Source organism: Coloeus monedula, assembly GCF_965178545.1.
Source record: "Coloeus monedula genome assembly, chromosome: 14".
NCBI classification, from domain to species: domain Eukaryota; kingdom Metazoa; phylum Chordata; class Aves; order Passeriformes; family Corvidae; genus Coloeus; species Coloeus monedula.
Genome location: NC_138794.1, coordinates 13,936,994 through 13,957,389, shown reverse-complemented (window position 1 = coordinate 13,957,389; position 20,396 = coordinate 13,936,994). Strand labels below are relative to the sequence as shown.

The 20,396-nt window shown below is 37.0% G+C and overlaps 1 protein-coding gene across 5 annotated transcripts in view; it reads right to left on the bottom strand.

The window, feature by feature from the left end:
* CGNL1 (cingulin like 1) overlaps window positions 1–20,396 on the bottom strand; it is a 55,376-nt gene that overhangs the window by 21,525 nt on the left and 13,455 nt on the right. For 4 of the 5 annotated variants that reach the window (XR_014226805.1, XM_082290405.1, XM_082290407.1 and 1 more), the window contains exons 2-8: window positions 17,717–19,316; window positions 17,098–17,192; window positions 16,076–16,169; window positions 15,069–15,170; window positions 14,543–14,691; window positions 13,914–14,049; window positions 11,899–12,111 (exon numbers count right to left, since the gene is read on the bottom strand). Coding sequence is in view for 4 of the 5 variants with exons in the window: in XM_082290405.1 (XP_082146531.1) it covers window positions 11,899–12,111; window positions 13,914–14,049; window positions 14,543–14,691; window positions 15,069–15,170; window positions 16,076–16,169; window positions 17,098–17,192; window positions 17,717–19,297 (2,370 nt within the window). In the remaining variant the exon portion in view is untranslated. The remainder of the gene's footprint in view (window positions 1–11,898; window positions 12,112–13,913; window positions 14,050–14,542; window positions 14,692–15,068; window positions 15,171–16,075; window positions 16,170–17,097; window positions 17,193–17,716; window positions 19,317–20,396) is intronic. The other variant, XM_082290408.1, reaches the window with a different exon arrangement.

Below are 20,396 nucleotides of genomic sequence, written 5' to 3'. Positions count from 1 at the left end.
GTACACTATTGTTTCAACATCTTTTTCATCTTTTCTTGTTTCAGACAAGACCAGAAAGAAACACAGGAGTATCTATCTTACCAGTTTACCTTACACAACTGTACTACACATATAAGGCATGGAAGATCACCCTGAGGATATTCAGGAGGATACTAGACAAAACAACCCAAAAGTATCTTCAATTTGATAGTGAAGTTTAAATACAGTCAAACCATACAAATACAGTTTAGATGTTCTTTGTGTAAGAGAAAGCACACACAGCATCACCTCTCCAAAACAGTCAAATTACACAGCTGGGTTTAGACAGAAAAAAGCTTATATTCATTTTTCCCCAGAGTACTGAGAATTTCATGCAGAGCTCTTTACTGGCACAAATTAAGTTTCTGGATTATAAGAGCTTTTGGCAACACATGCCATATCCTGTAACACATTACCACAGAAAGTTAGGGTATCAAAAGTCTCCATAGCTCTTGCCTTCTTGTGTTCTCCACTGTTAGTCTTATCTGGCACCCCACATTACCTTCTACCTCCCCTCCAGGCCTGCTCTTGGACAGGCAGGTGAACATGACAGCAAAAAACCTAGGTATCACTGGAGAGCATACACAAAGCATACAAGCAGTTCTGACAGACCTTGTAGCAACACCATTAGGGGAGAAAGATCCCTGTCCATATATTGAACACTTACATAAGGTTCAGGCCAGCAGCTATCAAACCATACACGGCCACTGCTGACGCACAAAGGATTGTTGTGTCCTTTGCCTATGGAACCCTCGCACACAGGCAGTGTGCTCCAGCAGTCCCACACAGCCAGCAGGCAGTATTACTCATGTACAGACCACATGTACAATTAATACTGTCGTTAGAGATGGTTCACTATATTCTGCATAGAATTTCCCTAACAAAACATGGCAGTAGAAGATATGAAAACCACTGCATTGAAATGACAGTGAAATTACCATGTATGTTGATAAAGTCTGAATGGCAATTGCTGTGCTTCATAGGCTAAAACTGAAAGTGGCAACAACAAGGACACCTTAAACTGTCCAACAGTATTTGCTAACAGCCAGGGACAATCTCTGCGGTCCTGCCTGCATGAGCAGGGTCCCATGTTTTCACTGAAAATTCAGGGACTGGCTCACACACTCAAAAACAGGAGTTGAAGGCTGTTTGCAAAAGCATTCAGTTAGTGGGTTAGAGTGATGAGGATGAAAGAAGAAGGAAAACTGAACATTGAAGAGCTAGTAAGTACAAATGAGGAAAAAGACAGACAGGAAGAGATTGTGCTGTGGATCCATTTCCCTCAGTCCAGACATGACTTGTTTGTAATGGTGCTGCACATAAACACTGTGAGTTAACTACAGTGTGAGTTAACTAACGGTCCTTAAGGCTTAATGACATGACACCAATTAATGACTCCTGTTGGTGCCCATTCATAAATTCTTTACATTTATTTATTTGGGGATTTTGGAAAAGTTCTGGCAATTATTTTAACTAAGTTTCTATAATTTAACCCACAGTAACAGAACTGGGTGAAGGTCACAAAGTAATGATTTAAGTTGAATACGAAACATTAACAAACATTGTTAATATAAGAACTTTAGTTCACAGAATTGTAGATCAGTCTCTTCAGAAAGTTTAAAGGAGTTTATGTACATAAACATACAGAGCACAAAACAGACAAAACTGGTTAAACAAGATTCTTGACAACACAACCTGGAATGAAATCCTGTATATTCAGACGCATTTGCCATACAAAAGGAAAAAGAAAAAACAAAAACCAAAACACCTCTGCAAAAATCCAAGCCCCTTGAAAAACAGAAGAGGGGGGCAATTTTATCAAACATTGAAGTGGGATCTTTGGATCTTAAAAGTAACATATCTGAATTCCAATTTTGCAGTTTCGTCCCTATGATATAAAAAACACACTTTTTTCTTTTTAGTCCCATTTACTAGTTGTGGCAGCATGTTTCAGTAAACCAACTTCTTACTGTTACTATTTACTGCATTGTATTACAGAATTATTTTTATGTAAGTAAATACCCTATAGCATTTTGCTTATTGTGCTTATTTGCTTGCATTTGTTTTGTCTTTCCTTTCAGTTTGCCTGTTCTTGCTCTGTCTTCCAGGGCACTCAGTGCCTTCTTAGTCCCTACATTTAGCCTGTTTTACATTCAGATATTCATCTCCTCCATCTCTGAAGGAACAATACCTTTCTCTTAATAACCACATCATTTGAAGACTTCTTAACCACACTCATATCACCTTCTTATTTATTACCTTTGAATCCACAAAATATTTTATTATACTTTCTCAAATTTTATCATGTTTAAACTCCTGATTTAAGCCTTATCAGCAAAATTAAGCTACAGAGATTAGGTAAAAGGAGCTGGAAATGGGTTGTGAATTTCTGAAAAAAGCTGAGAATAAAGAAAAAGAAGCTTGCCTAGAAGAAAGAAAATGCAGCTCTATGGAGAAGATCCCACAATACAAAGTCCTCTGTGACTGACTGAAGATAAGCTTTCTGCATTCTGATGTTGTCATTGTGCCACAGTACACACACAGTAACTTTACTTATTAGCCCAGCAGTGGACTCGAACCAAATAAAACAAGTTATCAAATCCTAAAAAAAAGATATATTGAAAAAAATACATTTCTGACCACAAAAATAGATTATATGTGGCAGAAAATAATCCGTGTTCTAACTACTGATTTTTTTTAATAGTTCTCATACATTTTAATACTAAAGCTTAAAGTCAATTAGCTTGAGAAGTTAAGAGTTTACTGCAGAAACGAGTGAGGCAATAAAAAGATGACAGTTTCACAGCTAGGTTACCCAAAACCAGCCCTAGAGAATCCAGAGTCTATTCTTGTCTATGGCAAAGACCTCCTGAGGCAAGTCACTCAGCCCAATATTTCCAGAGGATCACTAACTACATGCTCCTTAACTTCCTTGGTGTTTGAGACACTCGGTTTGGTTTCCATAGATTTGAGTACACAGCTGTGACTGAAGTCAGGAAAAATTGTACCCTGATTATATCAAGGACTATGTAATGGCTAACAATGTTAACCGAGGCACTTGAATTTGGACATGCACAAATAAAGGCTCCTCTCAACACTGATCTCTCTACCTCTTCCTTTCCTATACTTATTACAGGGCATAACATTACTTAGAAGATGACAGCTATGTTGAGAAAAGGAATTAAAAGTTTGTGAAAAAATCTCTATAATTCTTTCTCTAGAACAGGTTTTTAATAGTGTACAAGCTCCATTTAACTCGTAACAGTGGAGAAGGAAGCGAATGAATGCATGCACACATACACACATACACTCACACACACACATATATGTATGTACATGTGTATTGTTTGTTTTGATATGTACACCTGATCTATAAAGTTTTAACTAGCATAGGTCTACTTATCTGAGCCCACATAGTCACAGCTGCTGGACTTTATATGGATGTGGCATTCGGTTTTCAGCTTTAGGCCTATGGAACATAAGGCAAAATCAGCAGTAAAATACATTTCCCTGATCTTCCATCCTGCTCCTTTCTCAGGTGTTCTGCCTAACAATAAATTAACCTAATAAAGCTCAGCTTTGTGTCCTTGTATATAGTTATATAATATATGTGTCCGAAGTATTTTAAAACATATTAAATTTGGTCAAGACCCAGTCAAAATAATAAATACTGTTACACCACCTTTGTTGCAGAAATCTCAGTAAAGCAAATACATTTATGTAGCATTCTACTCTGAACTTTGTTGCAAGCAGTGAACAGGTAGTATAAAAGGCATCGAAATCTTTCCCACCATTCATTATTGTGTAAACCCAAAGAAACTGGACAGAACACAAAAACAAGGTCCTTGAGATGCAAATGAAATGTTCAGTTTCAACCTGAATACAGAAAAAAATACTTTTGGACAGGAATGCAGAAAATATTCTGTGGCTCCACACCTTTTTTTTTACCACACCCTGCACACTGGCAAAGAGATGAGAGACGTTGTGTAACTGATCATTAAAAAATAGTTTTGGCTGACTTCAGTGTTTTGGCTGGTGAAACTCCCCTTTGGCAGTGACTACACACTACAGGATCCTTAGAGTACTTTTACAAAATAAAGGAAGATCTGAAGTGTGTGGAAGTTTAGTATCTCATTCACCGCGTATTAGAATCATTAAATTTTGGCTAAATCCAATGATTATCAGGCAAAAGTCAGCAAATTTTTCTAAAAACCTTTACATTTCTTTTCAGAATCCAGTTCAACTGAGTATCAGGAATTGCATGTCCAGTTCTGGGCTCCCCAATCCAGGAAGGACATTGAGGTGCTGGAGCAGGTCCAGAGAAGAGCAGCGGAGCTGGGGAAAGGTCTGGAGCACAAGTCTGGTGAGAAGCAGCTGAGGGAGCTGGGAGGGCTCAGCCTGGAGAAGAGGCTCAGGGGTGACCTTATCACTCTCCACAACTCTCTGACAGGAGGGTGTAGCCAGGTGGGGGTCCGTCTCTTCTCCCAGGGAACAGCGCCAGGACGAGAGGACGTGGCCTCAAGCTGCAGTAGGGGAGGTTTAGGTTTGACATTAAGAAGAATTTTTTCACAGAAACTGTGATTAGACACTGGAACAGACTGCCCAGGGAGGTGGTGAAGTCACCGTCCCTGAAGGTTTTTAAGGAAAGACTGGAGGTGGCACTTGGTGCCATGGTCTAGCTGACATTGTGGTGTTCAGTCATAGACTGGACTCAGTAATCTCAGAGGCCTCTTCCAACCTAATTGATTCTGTTATTCTGTGAAAACTATTTCAACCAATTAACTGTTTGTTCTTTAACAGCCATACTTGGAGAGTAAATCTCCATTCAAAATGAGCTGGGGCAAAAAGTGGAGCTTTTTAATGGAAGTAACAGATTTTCAATTTTTTTTTTATATTCATAATTGTGGAATCTAAGTAAATGACACAATAATCTTCCAAAATCTTCTGAAAAAAGGAAATGGTGGTGCTGCTCACTTCATTCTAACACTGGTGTAGAACACTTCAGGTATTAACATACTGGCTGCTGACATCAGCTCTGAAGACTCATGGGCCACCTTTTTAGGTTGATGCTCGACTAGTTTAACTCCTTGAACTACATGTAAGAAGTTTCATGTGGCTTCAGGGATTCATATCTACCCACCTCCCTCAGATGATCCAGAGGGGGTAGCAGTGATAGAGATATCAAATATCTTTCTATTGTCTTTTCCTCTTCTTTTTTATATAAACAAAATAGTTTAAATAAAGCAACTAGACACTGATTTCCTTAGGTAACATGAAGGTGATTTCCAACGAAAGAAAAAAAATCCCAAACCATTCTAGACCCAAAGACTGAATCTGAGGGAAAAAAAGACAAACGTAGTGAGTCTCCACACAGTGACAATGCTTTAAATGCCATTACTATTAGCTCTTTTGTAAAGAGAGCTTTGAAATCAGTATTATTCAGCTACAGTCATCTAATTTTCAAAGTTCAGGTATGCAAATAACAGGTCTTTATTTCTGTTTGTACCTCTGCTTGTAATTCTGGCATTTTTACCCACCGTGTACCTTTAGGCAATTGTTCTAACCCCAGACACTATTTTTTAAAGCAGTTGGAAGCCTTAGGATGAATAACAGAGTAACATCGGATAGCATGGATAATAAAATCTCATATGTCTACAAAAGGAGTACGAAAACTCCTTAAAAATGGAATGTTAGGCTACCAACCCACCCACCCCATCCTCCGTATGCCCCAAAAAAAGGTTACAACAAAAGCAACAAAGCTTCTGGAAAAAAGCCTAAATGGCTGCACTTGGTGTTTTTGTACCTGACACTGGTTATATTAATTCTTCCCATCATCTCAAAATGAGGCCTAGCCAACTTTAACACATGGCTATGCCTTTGGAAATTAACTATTATTAGTTACCTATTAAAAGGGTGAGTGTTTTTTCCCTCTCTTAGCGAGGTACACTGCAACCAGCTTAAATTCTCTGCTGTACTTCAAGAGATTATTCAGTAAGCAAGTGCACAAATTTACAAGCAAGCCAGACTGGTCTCTCATTTCATTTCAGCTAGAGCCATTCTACTAACTCATTAAAAATTCACTGGTGACAGTTTAGAGAAAAGATTTGTTTTCTTACAAGGTCATTTTCACTGACTGAAATGGTACCATGTCCTTAATATTACTTCCAAAACTATTCAGGTTTCCATTTATTAGATGTAAGGAAATATTAAAATACCTACATTTTAAGACTGAGAATGCAGCCCTCTTTTACACAGAGCATATTAAACAAAATTTTCCAATTTAGGCATGACCTAACATTTATATAAGTTATAAAATGCAGGGCCAGGAAAGTATTAACCTCTTAACCAGTACCTGTATCAATGTCATATTATCCCCCTGGCTATGTATCATGACATACTCAGACTGGCTTATACTAACAGTCCTTTGAAGGTCAGAAGTTGTTGGATAGACTGGAGTAAAATATTAACTATCTGTGTTCACATTGTTCCCTCCTGTTTGACAGAGTCAAACACTTCCCATACATACACACACAACCATATACTTTCAGAGACAAATCACCTGAATACATAAACTGGCTTCTGCTAGTAAGGATTAGAGATCCTCCTGATGGCATTAAAGAAGTACCTGGCTCTTGCCGAGGTTCAGAAACAGAAAAAACAAAAATTCACACTAACGACCTCCCTTCCCAACACAGACTTACTGGAATAGTCCTAGCAGAGGAAGGTTCACAATAGTTAAGTGACTATTACAGATAAACAGAATTAATTTTTATTATCCTATAGATGTGGTCCAATTCAACTCAAACAGAACTTTGCAGGACAGTTTTGCTCAGAGGTATTCTTGACTCTACATACAGTATAAAACCCACTCAAGCTGTAGTTTCATGGTACTGCCTGCACCCAAACACACATACGTACCCACCAAATAAATGGAGGAGTAAATTGCACAGAAATGAAAGACTAGAGGAGGTGGAACTTCAAGACACAGCCACCAAGCTACATATTCAGAGTGCTTTAGAGGCACATTTTATTTTCTTGTTGACAACACTAATATTCCATAATTTTTTTGTTTGGTACTTCATTTAATGGGTCCTAAAAACATGCATGATGCAAATACCAACTTCCTTTCCACACACAGAACAGGCACATTGGGCAAAACAAAGCAAATCTGTCTCCCAAATGTTTCATATGCAGTTCTAAAATACATGTTTCCAATAATGATGCCTATTAAAGGAGTGCCTGCAGCTTTCCTTCCACCATTACACTTCTGTCTGTGTACCCTCTCTCCATCTGTGTTTGTATCGCACTGAAAATCAATCAGAATCTTACCAGGCTTAGAAGGCTGGTGAAAGAGGGCAAAAAATGAAAGGGAGAGAGGGGCTAGGTCATGAAAGATGAAACAGTGACTTGGACCAGTCACTCCACTATTTGACTCTGTACACAGTTTAGATCGGTTACCAACCAGCTTCTGTAATTGAAACAAAGAAGTGTTATTTCAACGTGGCAAAAGCTGCCTCAGGCAGGCAGAGGAAAGAAAATACCCATCCATGGCATTTCAAATCCTAGATCACCTCTCTAAAATCTTTTCCAATTGTTGTGTATCTTGCTTGAGGTGAACAAACCAGCCTCAGACACAGCATTCAGGATCCAGATTCAGATATGCATAAGAGGGCATAACGATGTTTCCATGCCCGAGTAATTCTCATTATATCATTTGCTTCTTTTGCTGCTATCAAGACCATGGGTTTTAGCATTATTAATTACAACCCCAAGATTTCCCTTAGAGTGGAACAAGGTAGCAGGATCCTACTGGGATTTTTCATATATATATATACAAACATAATTTTACAGTTACATACATTAAATCTATCACTTAAAAGTACCAAAGTGGCTCTGCAATGTTCCACACTTATACCTTCACTTTTCCCCAAGTAGCTTAGGTAACCACTGTTCACTGTACAGTACTTTCCAAAATAGGTTCTCAGAATATTCTAAATTTAGTTTTGCTTCATTTTACATTTCAACTATGAATTCCAAGCCATTTCTACAAGAAAGGCATACAGAGTATATCTCAGTATCATTTGGAATGCTTAAGCTAGTTTTTGTTAAGTTTCTGCTCTATGGGGGAGATTTTTATTAGCTTTGAGGAAGAAACATCATATCATCAGGTTAAGTAGAAAAAGATTCAACAGTTACTTTTCATTTCAAAGGTCTTTACAGTTTGTGCTAGATTCACCTAAATTAACAAGATGGAGAAAAGCTAAAACCAAAGCTTCTTCTCATGTATAATATCCAAAGCTTTATATAATTTTCTTATCTTGAAGGGGTACCCTTGTAGTCGGTAACATGTGCAGAAAGCAACCACTGTCTTTTACTGTTCCTACATTTGTTCTGGTAAAATTCCTTCTTCTCTTTAATCATAACATAATCATATGTAACACATACATGTCAGTTAATGGTAACATGATCACCAGCTTCACTGCATTCTTAAATGTGTTGATAAATTAATCAACTCTAAACTCTGAGTGTCTGTTTTAACATTCTGAGAACAAGGTCAGACATACGACATGCCAAATAAATCGGTCAAGGTCAGGTTTAGATAAGCCTCTTCCTAACGTGATGATTACAGCTTTTTCTGAACAACACCATTTGTTCAGACTGCTTCTCTAAATACAGACATAAATGTGAAGTGCTGAACAGTTTGCAACTGCACTCCTGAGCTGATACAATTTCAGTGGAATTTGAACAGTACTAGCTGCAATCTGCTACAACCTTTTACCTGCAGTATTACATTCCAAAAGCTATTCCCAAATTTTACTCAAACAGTGGCACTTCATGTACAGTGACAGAGCACTCATGGTTAAAGTAGTACAATTCTGGACTGTTGTGTTGTAGAGTCAGATTAAATAACAGAAATGCTTCTATGGCATGAAAAACTGGAATGGAATTCATATTAATCTTGCAATTATGGAGGAATCTATTCTTAAACAGAAAGACATTAATTTTAAAATTTATTATTAAATTAAAGGCAGTTATTATCCCACAGAGGTATGTTATGGAAGAGTAGAACTCTTCCTCTTGTTAAATGAAAATAGCCTGCTCTCAGTTTCAATAAACAAGCTATGAAATCAAGAATAGTCACAGCCATCTCAAGACCACCACAAGCAAAAGACAAAACACAAAAGTAAGTTAAAAAGGTAAACTGTAGCAAAGAAAAATAATATCTATTAAGATATTTGTGGCTTTACATAAAAATCTCTATTAAAAAAACCAGAAACCAAATAATGACAACAATAAAAACCCAACAAAAACCCCCCAAACTAGCACCACATTAGTGAACATGAGAACAGAATCCTAATGACAAACAACCCTGCTCTGTTCTTCTACCAGATAACCTTGAGTATGTTTCTAACATTATTTCCAAACAGATCTATGTGGCATTCTAATCACACAGACTAAATACACTGTACATTACTTGCCAATCTAACTGAGGCCTCCAGCAGACAAAAATTCTGTTGATTTAACACTGGCATAAAAACTACTTCCTTTCTCCCAGCAAAAACTTCCTTAACAGCCTATATATCACGAAACACCTTTATTCATTGTACAAATCTGGATGATTTAGAAGCAACTTAAGTACAAATACTCTTGTACATAGAGATCCTGATACAACCTCATCTATCGAACATCAGTATCCACATTTTCTGTATGACAAACCACTATTACAGCATTTACACTCCTGTTTTCCTCATCAAGTACAACAGAATGACCCTTTCCACTAATCTTTGATGTAGATTTCTTGTGTCCTGCCATCCGGTATTAATCTTTCCACCTTGCAATAATATAAAAAAAAAAAAAAAATTAGCAGGCCAAGTAGCTTCAATTGTATATGTCTCCTGCGTATTTCAGATTAATTATAATCCAAAGAATTAACAATATATATAAGACCACACCAGATCAGTCAGCTAACTTCCTGCAGAGAATGGTTATACTTTTCTGATAAATGATATATCAAACTCAACAAATAATCTCAGCCAGCAGGCAAAAAAATAATGTTGTGCTTCAAGAAATCACTGAGTACAAATACTAGCAAGATTAAAAAAAAAAAAACCAGAAGCGAAACAAAACACCACCTTCCCATTAAACATTAGAAGTTTTACTTCAAATAAAAATTTCAACTCAAATGGGAAGAGAACTGGTACGTAGACCAACGCCAAATAAATTTCACTTTTGAACATCTTATTAAATTTACCATTATATAGACTATGTCATGCAAGTAAATAAATGCTATTTGTAACTATCTCTAAGCCACAGCAACCCAGTCATAGAGCCATTTCCCAGACTGTGTTATTGTTATGCCAAACAGACTACTCTTTCATTTCTTGTCAGTTGTAATTACAGTTCCATAATTGAAATACAGTAAATTACCATGCACTAACTTTGAAAGATGGTTCATTGAGGTTGAGCTGTCACTACAATTACTGTGTAATAAAAAATGATAATTTAAATGTTCTGCTTTTCTCTCAAAGAAAAAAGTTTATTCAGTTCATGCAGCTCAGACAAGTCAAATATCTTCATGATGATGTAAAACAAAGAGAAACAACACATTTAAGCAAAGCCCAACAATCTCAAGTACAAGTCCTAGGCTGTATAAACAAACCAGCATTTATAAAATTTTCTAACCTCTGAAGAAAATTGCACATTTAAAAACAATCCTTTAAAAGGATAATCTTTTGTCACAATTCAATCATACAATATCTATCCAGCATCTTCCACGAGCTCCTACTTTGCTCACAGCATATAAAGCTTTGGAAACTTCTTTCGAGCTTCAAGCCTAATTTTCCCTCAGCTCTTTATTATGTTTTAGGTCACAACCAGCAGGGTAACTACAACTCACCTAAGACCAGTGTAGGTAAAAAACCCATATATTAGCATGGGTATTTTTAAGCATAGAACTGGGCCTACAGCTCTGACATTGGTCAAGCACGGTTTGCCCTCAGAAATTTTCTCAAACATTTGAGAAATAAAACAAGGGAATACAGAAAAGACACAAAAAGCTGTCACTGTAAAAACAATGTTCAAAACTTTAAGAGAACTGTCCCCATCTCAAAAAAATCTGTCAATATATTCCTACCTGCTGCCTCTACAAAGAAAATTTCACAAAGGACATCTTTTGGAAAACAGTAACAAATATGCACATCTGAAACTTGTTCCTATTCTCCCTCTCACAAAGACTTCCTACTGATGCTGGAAGAGGCAATTCCTTCAGTTCTGTCTTCTTCCTGTCTGATTCAAAACACCCAAAACCCTGCTGTTTCCTTGTGCTCGGACTCCTTTGACCATTCAGTAAACAAGCTATGTTCAATAAATGAAAAGGACACAAAATAAAACACAAAAAGAAGTTGAATGGACAAGGTGGGACAATGCAACCAGGGAACAGGATGTGACACAAGAAGCTGAATGTAGGAACAATGGGCCGCAAAGAACTGCAGAGAACTGGTAGAAGTTATATGAACACTATGACTGGCAAAGCACACTGGTGCTCTTTAAGGGCATCTTCAAGGTTTTGGTGATTCTGTTTAACCCAAGACACGCAAATGGTCCTCTGCACTATACTCCCATATATTCTCCCTCAAAGTTTGCAATTAAGCAAATGCAGCGAATAACTGCTTGAAGAAAGGACCACAACTTCAGCTGTGACAAACAATCAAAACATTAGGTGTGTATGAAATAAAACTTATTCTCAGCAGCCAAGAATCTCCTAGCCTAAATCTTCGCCTATTTTGCTAAGAAAATAGTAGTACCTGAAAGCATCTGGTATACAGCATCTGAGAAACGTACGACCTTTCCCTGTTGAGGTAATTGTTATCACTTACGTACCTCTGTTGCTTTCTCCAGGCTCTGTCGTAGATCCAGCAAGTCTTTATTGTGTTGCTCTTTAAGTTTATCCATCTCTGTGTCATGGCTGGATACCTCTTCTTTAAGTGCTCCTTTCAAAGCTGTGAGCTCTCTCTCTCTCTTTCTCAAAATCTCTTCTTGCTGATCTTTCGCTATTAATACTTCTTGCAGATCCTGCTTCATTTGCATCAGCTCCTAAAGCCCAAAATTAAACACAGCTGTGTGTCAAATAGCCCATGTGAATGTTCTGTTTATGTTTCACAGAAAGAAAGCACATAAGCTCCCCAAGGACAACTTCGTTTCATCTGACCGACATTTTTTACAGCTTTTATAGAAAGCTAAAAATTTACTGAACCCTAATATTACTAGAAGTATAACATATAGCTGATGTTTTATACAATAGGTCAACATGTCTGATGCTGCAAAATTATCAAGAGATTTTAATGGTGTATGTTATGCCATCTGCAAATAATACAGGAGTCACTCCTACATCCTACTTTCAGTAGCAATAAGGTAGATAAGAACAAAGACAAAGCATTTTCCCCCCAGTTGCAAGATGAACAAACTCAGCAATAATTCTTTGCTTTCTTTTCTGCTGGAAAGAATAAATAAAGTTGCTTCTTCAAGTGCTGAAGACAAAACAAGTGCTTCCCAACCAAGTCCATGTCTTCACACCCTTCCTTCTCCCACCAGGGTAAAGCCTAGAGGTCATTTCCCCTCTCCAAATTGCTGGGAAGGGAGTGGATAGTGAATCTGAAGACTAAAGACATGCATGCATACAAAATACAGAATAACAGAAACAGTCAAAAATGTACCCCTTCAAGAATTGTCTAATTCGGTATTTCTCAAGCTGTGAATAACTGTACTTTCAAAAGAGAATGTAGGCTTCCCCTGCACTGAAGGAGGATCAGTACATCTAAACCATTCCTGACAGAATCACCTACTCTGCCGTTAAAAGCCTAGAATGGAAGCAATCCTACCACCATCCCTGAGAGTATCTTCCTCTGTTTAATTACCAGTATCTGTTTAAATATCAGTATCAGAAACTTTTTCTAACACTTTCTTTAAATCTCTGCAGCTAAGTCTCTCATTTCTCACTCTATCTCCACACAACATAGAAAAATTGATCACTATCACCTTTCATTCTGTAAGATGTGTTTTTGACTCTTCCCTCACTTCTCCATTCAGATTGAAGTCTTTCTTCATAGGTAATGTTTTTCAGTACTAGCACCATCATTTGTGATATTCCCCTACTTCTGTCCAACTTTCAATTACAGTGCCTGAGATTTAAGAGAGTAATTTAAGAGTAATCAAATCTCACCCATACAAAACAAGGTAGTTAATTCTACTCAGCAGATCTTGCGTGCAAACATCCTTAATATTCTTGCACTGATACTCTTACACATCCTTATCAACAAATTTAATACGCTGTGTTTCTATTTCATCATCAGTTTATTAGTATAACCACGGCTACAGACAATTCCTCTTTCATCCCAAGGCGACAGAAACCCTGTAACTCTTTTGCTCCTCTCCAGACTCTTACCCCTTCTCTTTTCTCCCTGGTCCCACTAATAGAAAGCCTACAATCTAGAGACTGTTCTGTTGAGTTCTTTTAATTTTCTTAGTTGAATCTCATCTGGCCTTGATAATATATACATCTTCTTTGAACTGATCTTCCCTGTTCTGACACAAATCCTAATTGCTAAAACTGACTGAGATTATTATCTGATAATAGTGGATAACTCACCTGTGTGTCAACCATTAAGATATCTGTTCTCCTGTTCCATAAAACAATGGTACTTACACTTTGTATTCCTTTTAGGGTTAATGCAGCTATCGTAACATGCTTTCTTAGGTCACCTAATAATGGTACATTGGTTTGGATTAATAGAATAGGAAAAGCAAAGGCATGTATTTCTTCCACCAGTATCTTAATCCCCTCTTCTCATGCAATTTTTCTGATTTTCTGATCCTCCTTCTGGTACTTTGTAACTAACCTCAATCAGAATCTCTTTCTCCCCTTCATCGGTATGTTTTGCATTATCCAGTTCATCATGCATCTCAGAGAGCTGGTCTTGAAGATCTCTGATCTCAGTCTGGTGTTTCTCCTGTTCCATCTTCACTTGAAAAAGCCTCATCAGTAAAAATCAGACAGGATTTTTTAATTTGTAGAAATACTAATTTGTTCATTCAAGTACTAAAAAGACACACATTCCCATGTTGCCCACAAGAGAATGGGATATAATGAGGCAGAAAAATTAAATGTCAGAGGGGTAAAAATGACAAATCTTCTAAGTAGGTATTTAAGTGGGGAGTTGTATTTTATTTCAGACCTGGTACTCAAGCCATTCAAATGTTTCCACATTTCAAAGACTTGAACTATATATTTTGACTGTGAAATATTAAAGCAATTTGCACTAAGAAGAAGACTATAAATTCAGCAATCTTTCTCTTCCTTCTAGATATTCTAAAGACGTAACTCTTTTAAATGTAGACACACTTCCTACAGTAACAGATGTCACTCATCTGGTTCCATCAACATATTCTGGAGACACAGGTACTTTTAATTTAAAAGGTTTAAGAAAAGGTACAAATTTCAATGATAACTTTTCTAGAATTAACTCACTCCTCCAGGTTTTGCCTGAGTTCCTTCTCGTTTTCTTCCAGCTGCTTTTTTAAGGCTTCCTTTTCACATATACTTTGATCAAGCTGCAACTGAAGATCTTTCAGGCTTGCTCGTGTAGCCTCTCTCTCTTCTTTGGAATTTTGCTGATTCTGAATTTTGTAACCAAAAGTTAAGCAAAATAGTAGACAGCAGCTACATGAGTAATAGTTTGTCTCTCAGTCCATGCCTGTCTGGCTGCAACCAACAGATTAACATTTACCTCTGCAGACACCTAAGAAATTCTTTGTGCATGTGCTTTAGTCACTGCTCCTAACTCCTTCTCAAACACTGAGAAGAGATTTTTTACAAAGGGTAACAATGCTATGACCAACCACACTTTAAATAAAAAGCCTTCTGAAAAAGCACAGGTATAACTGGATTAAGAAGAATATGAAGCAAAAGGGGTTCAGCTGGAGGATCAGTTGTCACTTATTTTTAAAAGTGTATTTGAAATAGTCAGAAGCTTTATAACAACAAAGTGCTGTACCCTAATTTCCAGATCCAGTTTTTTCTCTAACTCTTCCACTTTCCTTTCAAGTTCTGCTTTTTGTTCCACCAATGCTTTTACTTCAGCCGAAGAATCCGAAACCTACAATTAAATATAGACATTTATTCCCACAAAGCCAAGATGTTCCTTGAGAATAGTTCCTTTTTTTTTTAATCTAAAGCGAAGTTACAAGCAAGACTAACAAAGTGTACCAACAACTGCCTGAGCTCACCAGGGATTTTTCATTTGGGTCAGGCCAAGCTAAGATTTTCAAAGAAACCATTATTTCATTTTCATAAAACTTCTTGGTAATTGCTCAAGGCAGGTTGACAGTAGAACAGAAAATATACAAATATAAAGAAAAATTCAAATTAAGCAACATATGAATCAAATCATGTGTATTTGGGGCCAATTGTACTGAGATATCACTAATTATGCAAAATGGACATCAAAGGAAAGCATGTCCTTATCTTAAGACAGATTTTTCAAATACCTTTTTTAGGTAATTTCCTAGGGTGTGTTTTGCAAATAAATAATGCTGTCATTAATAACAAAAGCTACATGAGTCTCTCATTCCATGTCTGTCTCACTGCAGTCAAAAGACTAACATTTATCTCTGCTAAGAAATTTTATCTTTACCCAAGAAATTTTATGTGAATGTGCCTAACATTTTTCTTCACTGCTCCAACTCCTTCTCAAATACGTAGAGATTTCTTAAAAAGGTTAACTGTGCTGTCAGCAACTACATTTAAAATCTTCTGAAAAAGCACAGGTATATCTAGATTAAGAAGAATATGAGGAAAAAAATTTTCATTTTTAATTCTCATAGAGGATAAAATAATAAACAATAAGCATTTAATCCTTCTCATGCCATCAAAATTAAGGTATACTCCTGAGGAACTACATTAATAGCTTAGTTAAAGTCAGTAAGGGGATTCAGATTCTCCAAGCCCTCTCTGAATACTGCACCAATTGAAACACATCAAAGCAAATTAAGAATTCTTTACCTGCGTCTTTCCAGCAGCTCTTGACTTTAAAGTCTGAATTTTCTCAAAAACCAAATTCACTTTCCTCTTTGTTGCATCATCATTATCAGGACTTCTAAAACAGACAGTACAAATAAGCAATTATATGATCAAAGTTACTATTTTGTTAACATGAAACCAAATTCGGAGTGTCCAAACTAATTACAATCTCCACAAAAACACCCAAAATAATACAAACAAATCAGAAATTATCTTAACTATGATTTATTAAAATCTTTAAAGGGAGGAGTTAAAAATTTGTATTCCAACTGTTTTCTAGAAAGGCAACCAAACAAAAAAGATCACTGAACTCTTGAAGTGTAAATCTCTTCTGTAAGACTGTGGCTGTGGAAAGACATATTCAGCGTGTATATTATTCGAACAGACCAAAATAAGTAGTTGTACTAGGCTTTACAAGCCCTGACTACTGTACCATAAAATAACACTTAAACAGGCCCCAGAACCTGCTATATCAGGAATGAAAAGAAATTTAAATGTATCATCTATTTTTAATTAAACCTTCCTTTATATTTCAGTAAGTTATCAGTAGAAAATACCAAGAGTTACAGGTGCACAAAGGATTAAAGGCACAGCAACAAGAGGGTTTCTGTCAAACCTTAGGAAATAACACTTTGTTGTTGTTGCTGTTTTTAAAAAACCCAAACGCTTAGACTTCCATAAGGTACGATCTGGATTCTCCAATAACCTCTGTATTATACAAACTTTAATTCCAGATGTATTTAAAAGACAAACCATAATCTGATTCACAAGTTTCAAGGGCATTTAATCATATCCTGTACAATACCTTATGTAAGTCTTGATAGCCTGGGTACTTGGGGATCCTATAATTAGTCCTTAGAGGACACAGCTGAGATACAGAATTGTGAAAAAGATGTTTAATTTAATTATAGCTTTCACTTCACTGTTTCACATTTTAAGTGTAATAGAAGATAAATACCGAGAAAATACAGTCTCCTATCCAAAAGTTAAATATGTTTACTGACCCTTCCTTAAGGTAATTGTAAAGTATCTGCTTAGCAGTCTCTTCATTCGTTTGCTGTGCAAGATCTTGCTGGCCTTTTAAGAGATCAGGAGTTGCCTAAAAGATAAAAGTAAAATGTCAAAAGACAACAATCCTGTGAGAGTTATAAATACAAACAGTATGACTGGACTTCTCCATTCTATCCTATTAATGAAAACTTTTATGTACTATGGACCTCAAGTTCTGAAAGAGCCACTGGAATTTTGGCTTACTGCAATAAGAAACTACACTTCACACCAGAAGAAAAAAGAAAACAACTTGATTTCGCATACATATCTTTTCACATTCTACTTTTGTGCATCTATGTTTAAGAATCATCATAACATCATTTACGAGAATCTGTCTGGCCTCACCACCTTCCTTTACCCATACAAAAATCAGTTTTGTTACAAATCAGGTTTTCTATACTTACAACAACAACAAAAAATTTTTATTTACATTTCTCCAGAACAGTCCCACTTGGAAGTATAGTATGATGGGAGTTTGTTCTAATGAAGACCAGAAAAATACACAATTAACAATATGGCAGCTTTCGTATGCTAGAGTGCAAAGGACCGCTTAAAGAACAAATTCAAAATTACCTGTATATTAGGGACGGATGGAAATGTTTTTACAGAGATCTTCTTGGCTCCTGATTCAGGTGTACTTGTGATTGGGTTTGGCAACAACAAAGTGGAAGTTACTGTTTTAACTTCCTCTCTCTTACTCTGTCCTGGGAGTGTAGCTGACCTACCCGTCAAGCTCTCGGTATCAGCTCCAGTACGTTTATGGTGTTGCAAAGAGCTGAAACTGCCACTCTGAGTGTCTTTATTGGGCATTTGCAATTTTCCAATACTTCGAGCAGAAATCTTCATCTCTTTGGAAGGTGACTTTTGATCTCTGGATAACTGCTTGTGAAGGCAAACTTTAGATGGTCTCAGCAAGTGCTCAGTTGACTTACCCAAGCTTTTACTGAATTCACCTACAGAATCAGAATTTACATCGAGTCCTAATGACAAGGCACTATCAACACTTCTTGATCTTTTACGATCATCTGGATGAATTCTATTCCTTTTTCCTGACCTGCCTCTTCTGTGAGCATCAACTTTCTTATCAAACTTTTCAATTAGCTGATCTACTCCTGGAAGCGAACCAGTGTCAATATCACGACCAGTTCCTGGCAAGAATGGAATGTATCTCCTGTTTTCATGCCGGTTAACATTGTCTGCGTAGATGGCATACTCTTGGTCATCCAGTAAAAACCTGTATAAGGAATTTGCAGAAGTGGGAGTAGCGGATGAGGACGATGATCTCCGTGAGTCATTCAATACCGGCCCAGCTGAGTCTTGCCTGCGGAAGGGAAGAACATCTGGTCTAGGTTTTTTTGTCTCAGGATAAGCAGTGGGGCTAACACACGGGGATCCTCCTGCAGGTGAAAATGACTCTGAAACACACATGTCACTGGGGCTGATAGCGCTACTGGGACAATCCAGCAGCTGCTTATTTGAATCTTCTACTGACCTGTTCAGATGTATTTTTTTTGAATTTGCTTTGGTTGGCTCTGCAAGGTACTTATTTGTTTTCTGTAGGGATGCTACTTTAGATGAGGAAATCCAAGGCTTTGCTTCAGTTTTTTCATCTGCAAAAGACTTAGATTTACTGCACACAGAAGACTGGTAATTATCCAAGTTCAAGTTATTTTTTTCAGGATCATAAGGCTGCAGAAGTTCAGGATGTCTTTGAAAATTCAACAAATATGAAGATTTCATAATTTCATCTCTAAAATCTGGCATTCCACTTTCCTTTTCAGCCACATTGGTTATCTTCAGTTTTTTATGCATAGACGGTTGCATGTGCTGTGTTCCAGCAAATTTTGTATGTTCACTGATTTTGTCCTCCAACTTAAAAGCAGTACTGGAGTCTGTGGCTGGCTTGTTTACAGTCTGAGGAATGACCTGCTGTTCTTTTCCAGGAGGAGGAGGATTTTCTGACAAACATCCTTCTGTATTGTTCAGTACTATGTAAGGATGTCCATCGATTCCTTGGACTCTAATGCTGACACCATAAGACCCCGCCCTAGAATTTTGCGCATTTTTAGTTTTTTGAGTCTCTTCACTTGCCAGTTCAAGAGTGACTTCATAGTCCTGGTGCATGTGCTTAAAACCAGCAAAATACGGCTCCATGTCTATCAGAGGATTATTCCTGAAAAGGAGAAAAATTACAAAATTGTCATTGTTTTAAATAAGTTAGATTATTTCATTAATTACTTTATTCCACCATTCAATGTAACTATGAAGACTAATGGCAATATGCAGGGAAATCAATATCCAAGCTCTACCAAGCCCCAAGCAAATACGCTGTGATACAAAGACAAATGCCAGACTGACACATTCTGGATCAATGTAATGTTATTCTATGAATGTTACCTTCACACAGTTGGTGCTCATTGCTTTGGAATCAAATGACTTCAAATATAAGCAAATCTGGTATAATTTTTTGAATTGAAGCATGACTTTTGGGTATTTCCACTATATTTACTGAAAGACTGTACCCTTCACAAACCAATGATCATTTTTAAGCCAGCATTTAGGACCAGCCATATTAACATTTAAATATAAGCCCAGGAGAGCAAAACACAACCAAGCAGTTTTAGGTTTTATGAGTTTCAGGTAACTAAAGCACTGCAAGGAAGCTCAATATCCTCATTCCTCTGAGTTGTGGTTTTTAGGTACTTGGGTTTCAACATTTGTTTCTAATGACATCTGAAAATAAACTTATTCATTTATTATCTCCTTGTCACCCCTAAGAATAAACTTTCCTACAGATTAATTTAACAATCTCCCAAATGTAAACTTGTTCCAAAAAACTCTAGTTGCTATTTTAAAACAAGATACTTTACTGAGCAACAAAAATAGAAAAACACTGCTAGTATTTCCAAGGTTGACAGTGCCTTTTTCAGAAGCAATGGGAATGCTAACTCCAGCCTATACGTGCCAAAACTGTTTCAATCTAGAAAACAATAAATTCAACCCTACCTGTGTTTTTAATGTTAAATGCCATTCTTTCTTTCTCTAACAGCTGGGTTTGCAGGCAGTTTTACTTTACTGTCTGTGGCAGATTATGAGCCAACTGTCTAAAGGCAGAGGCAGTGCAGGGACAGTAGGAGCTGTGTCTACAAAAGAATGGAACACAAGACTGTGAGACTGATACAAAACCTGGAGGGAATAAACTTTTGAACTGAGCTGGGGAGTCGAGTCATCACTGAGGCCTGACAAACCCAAG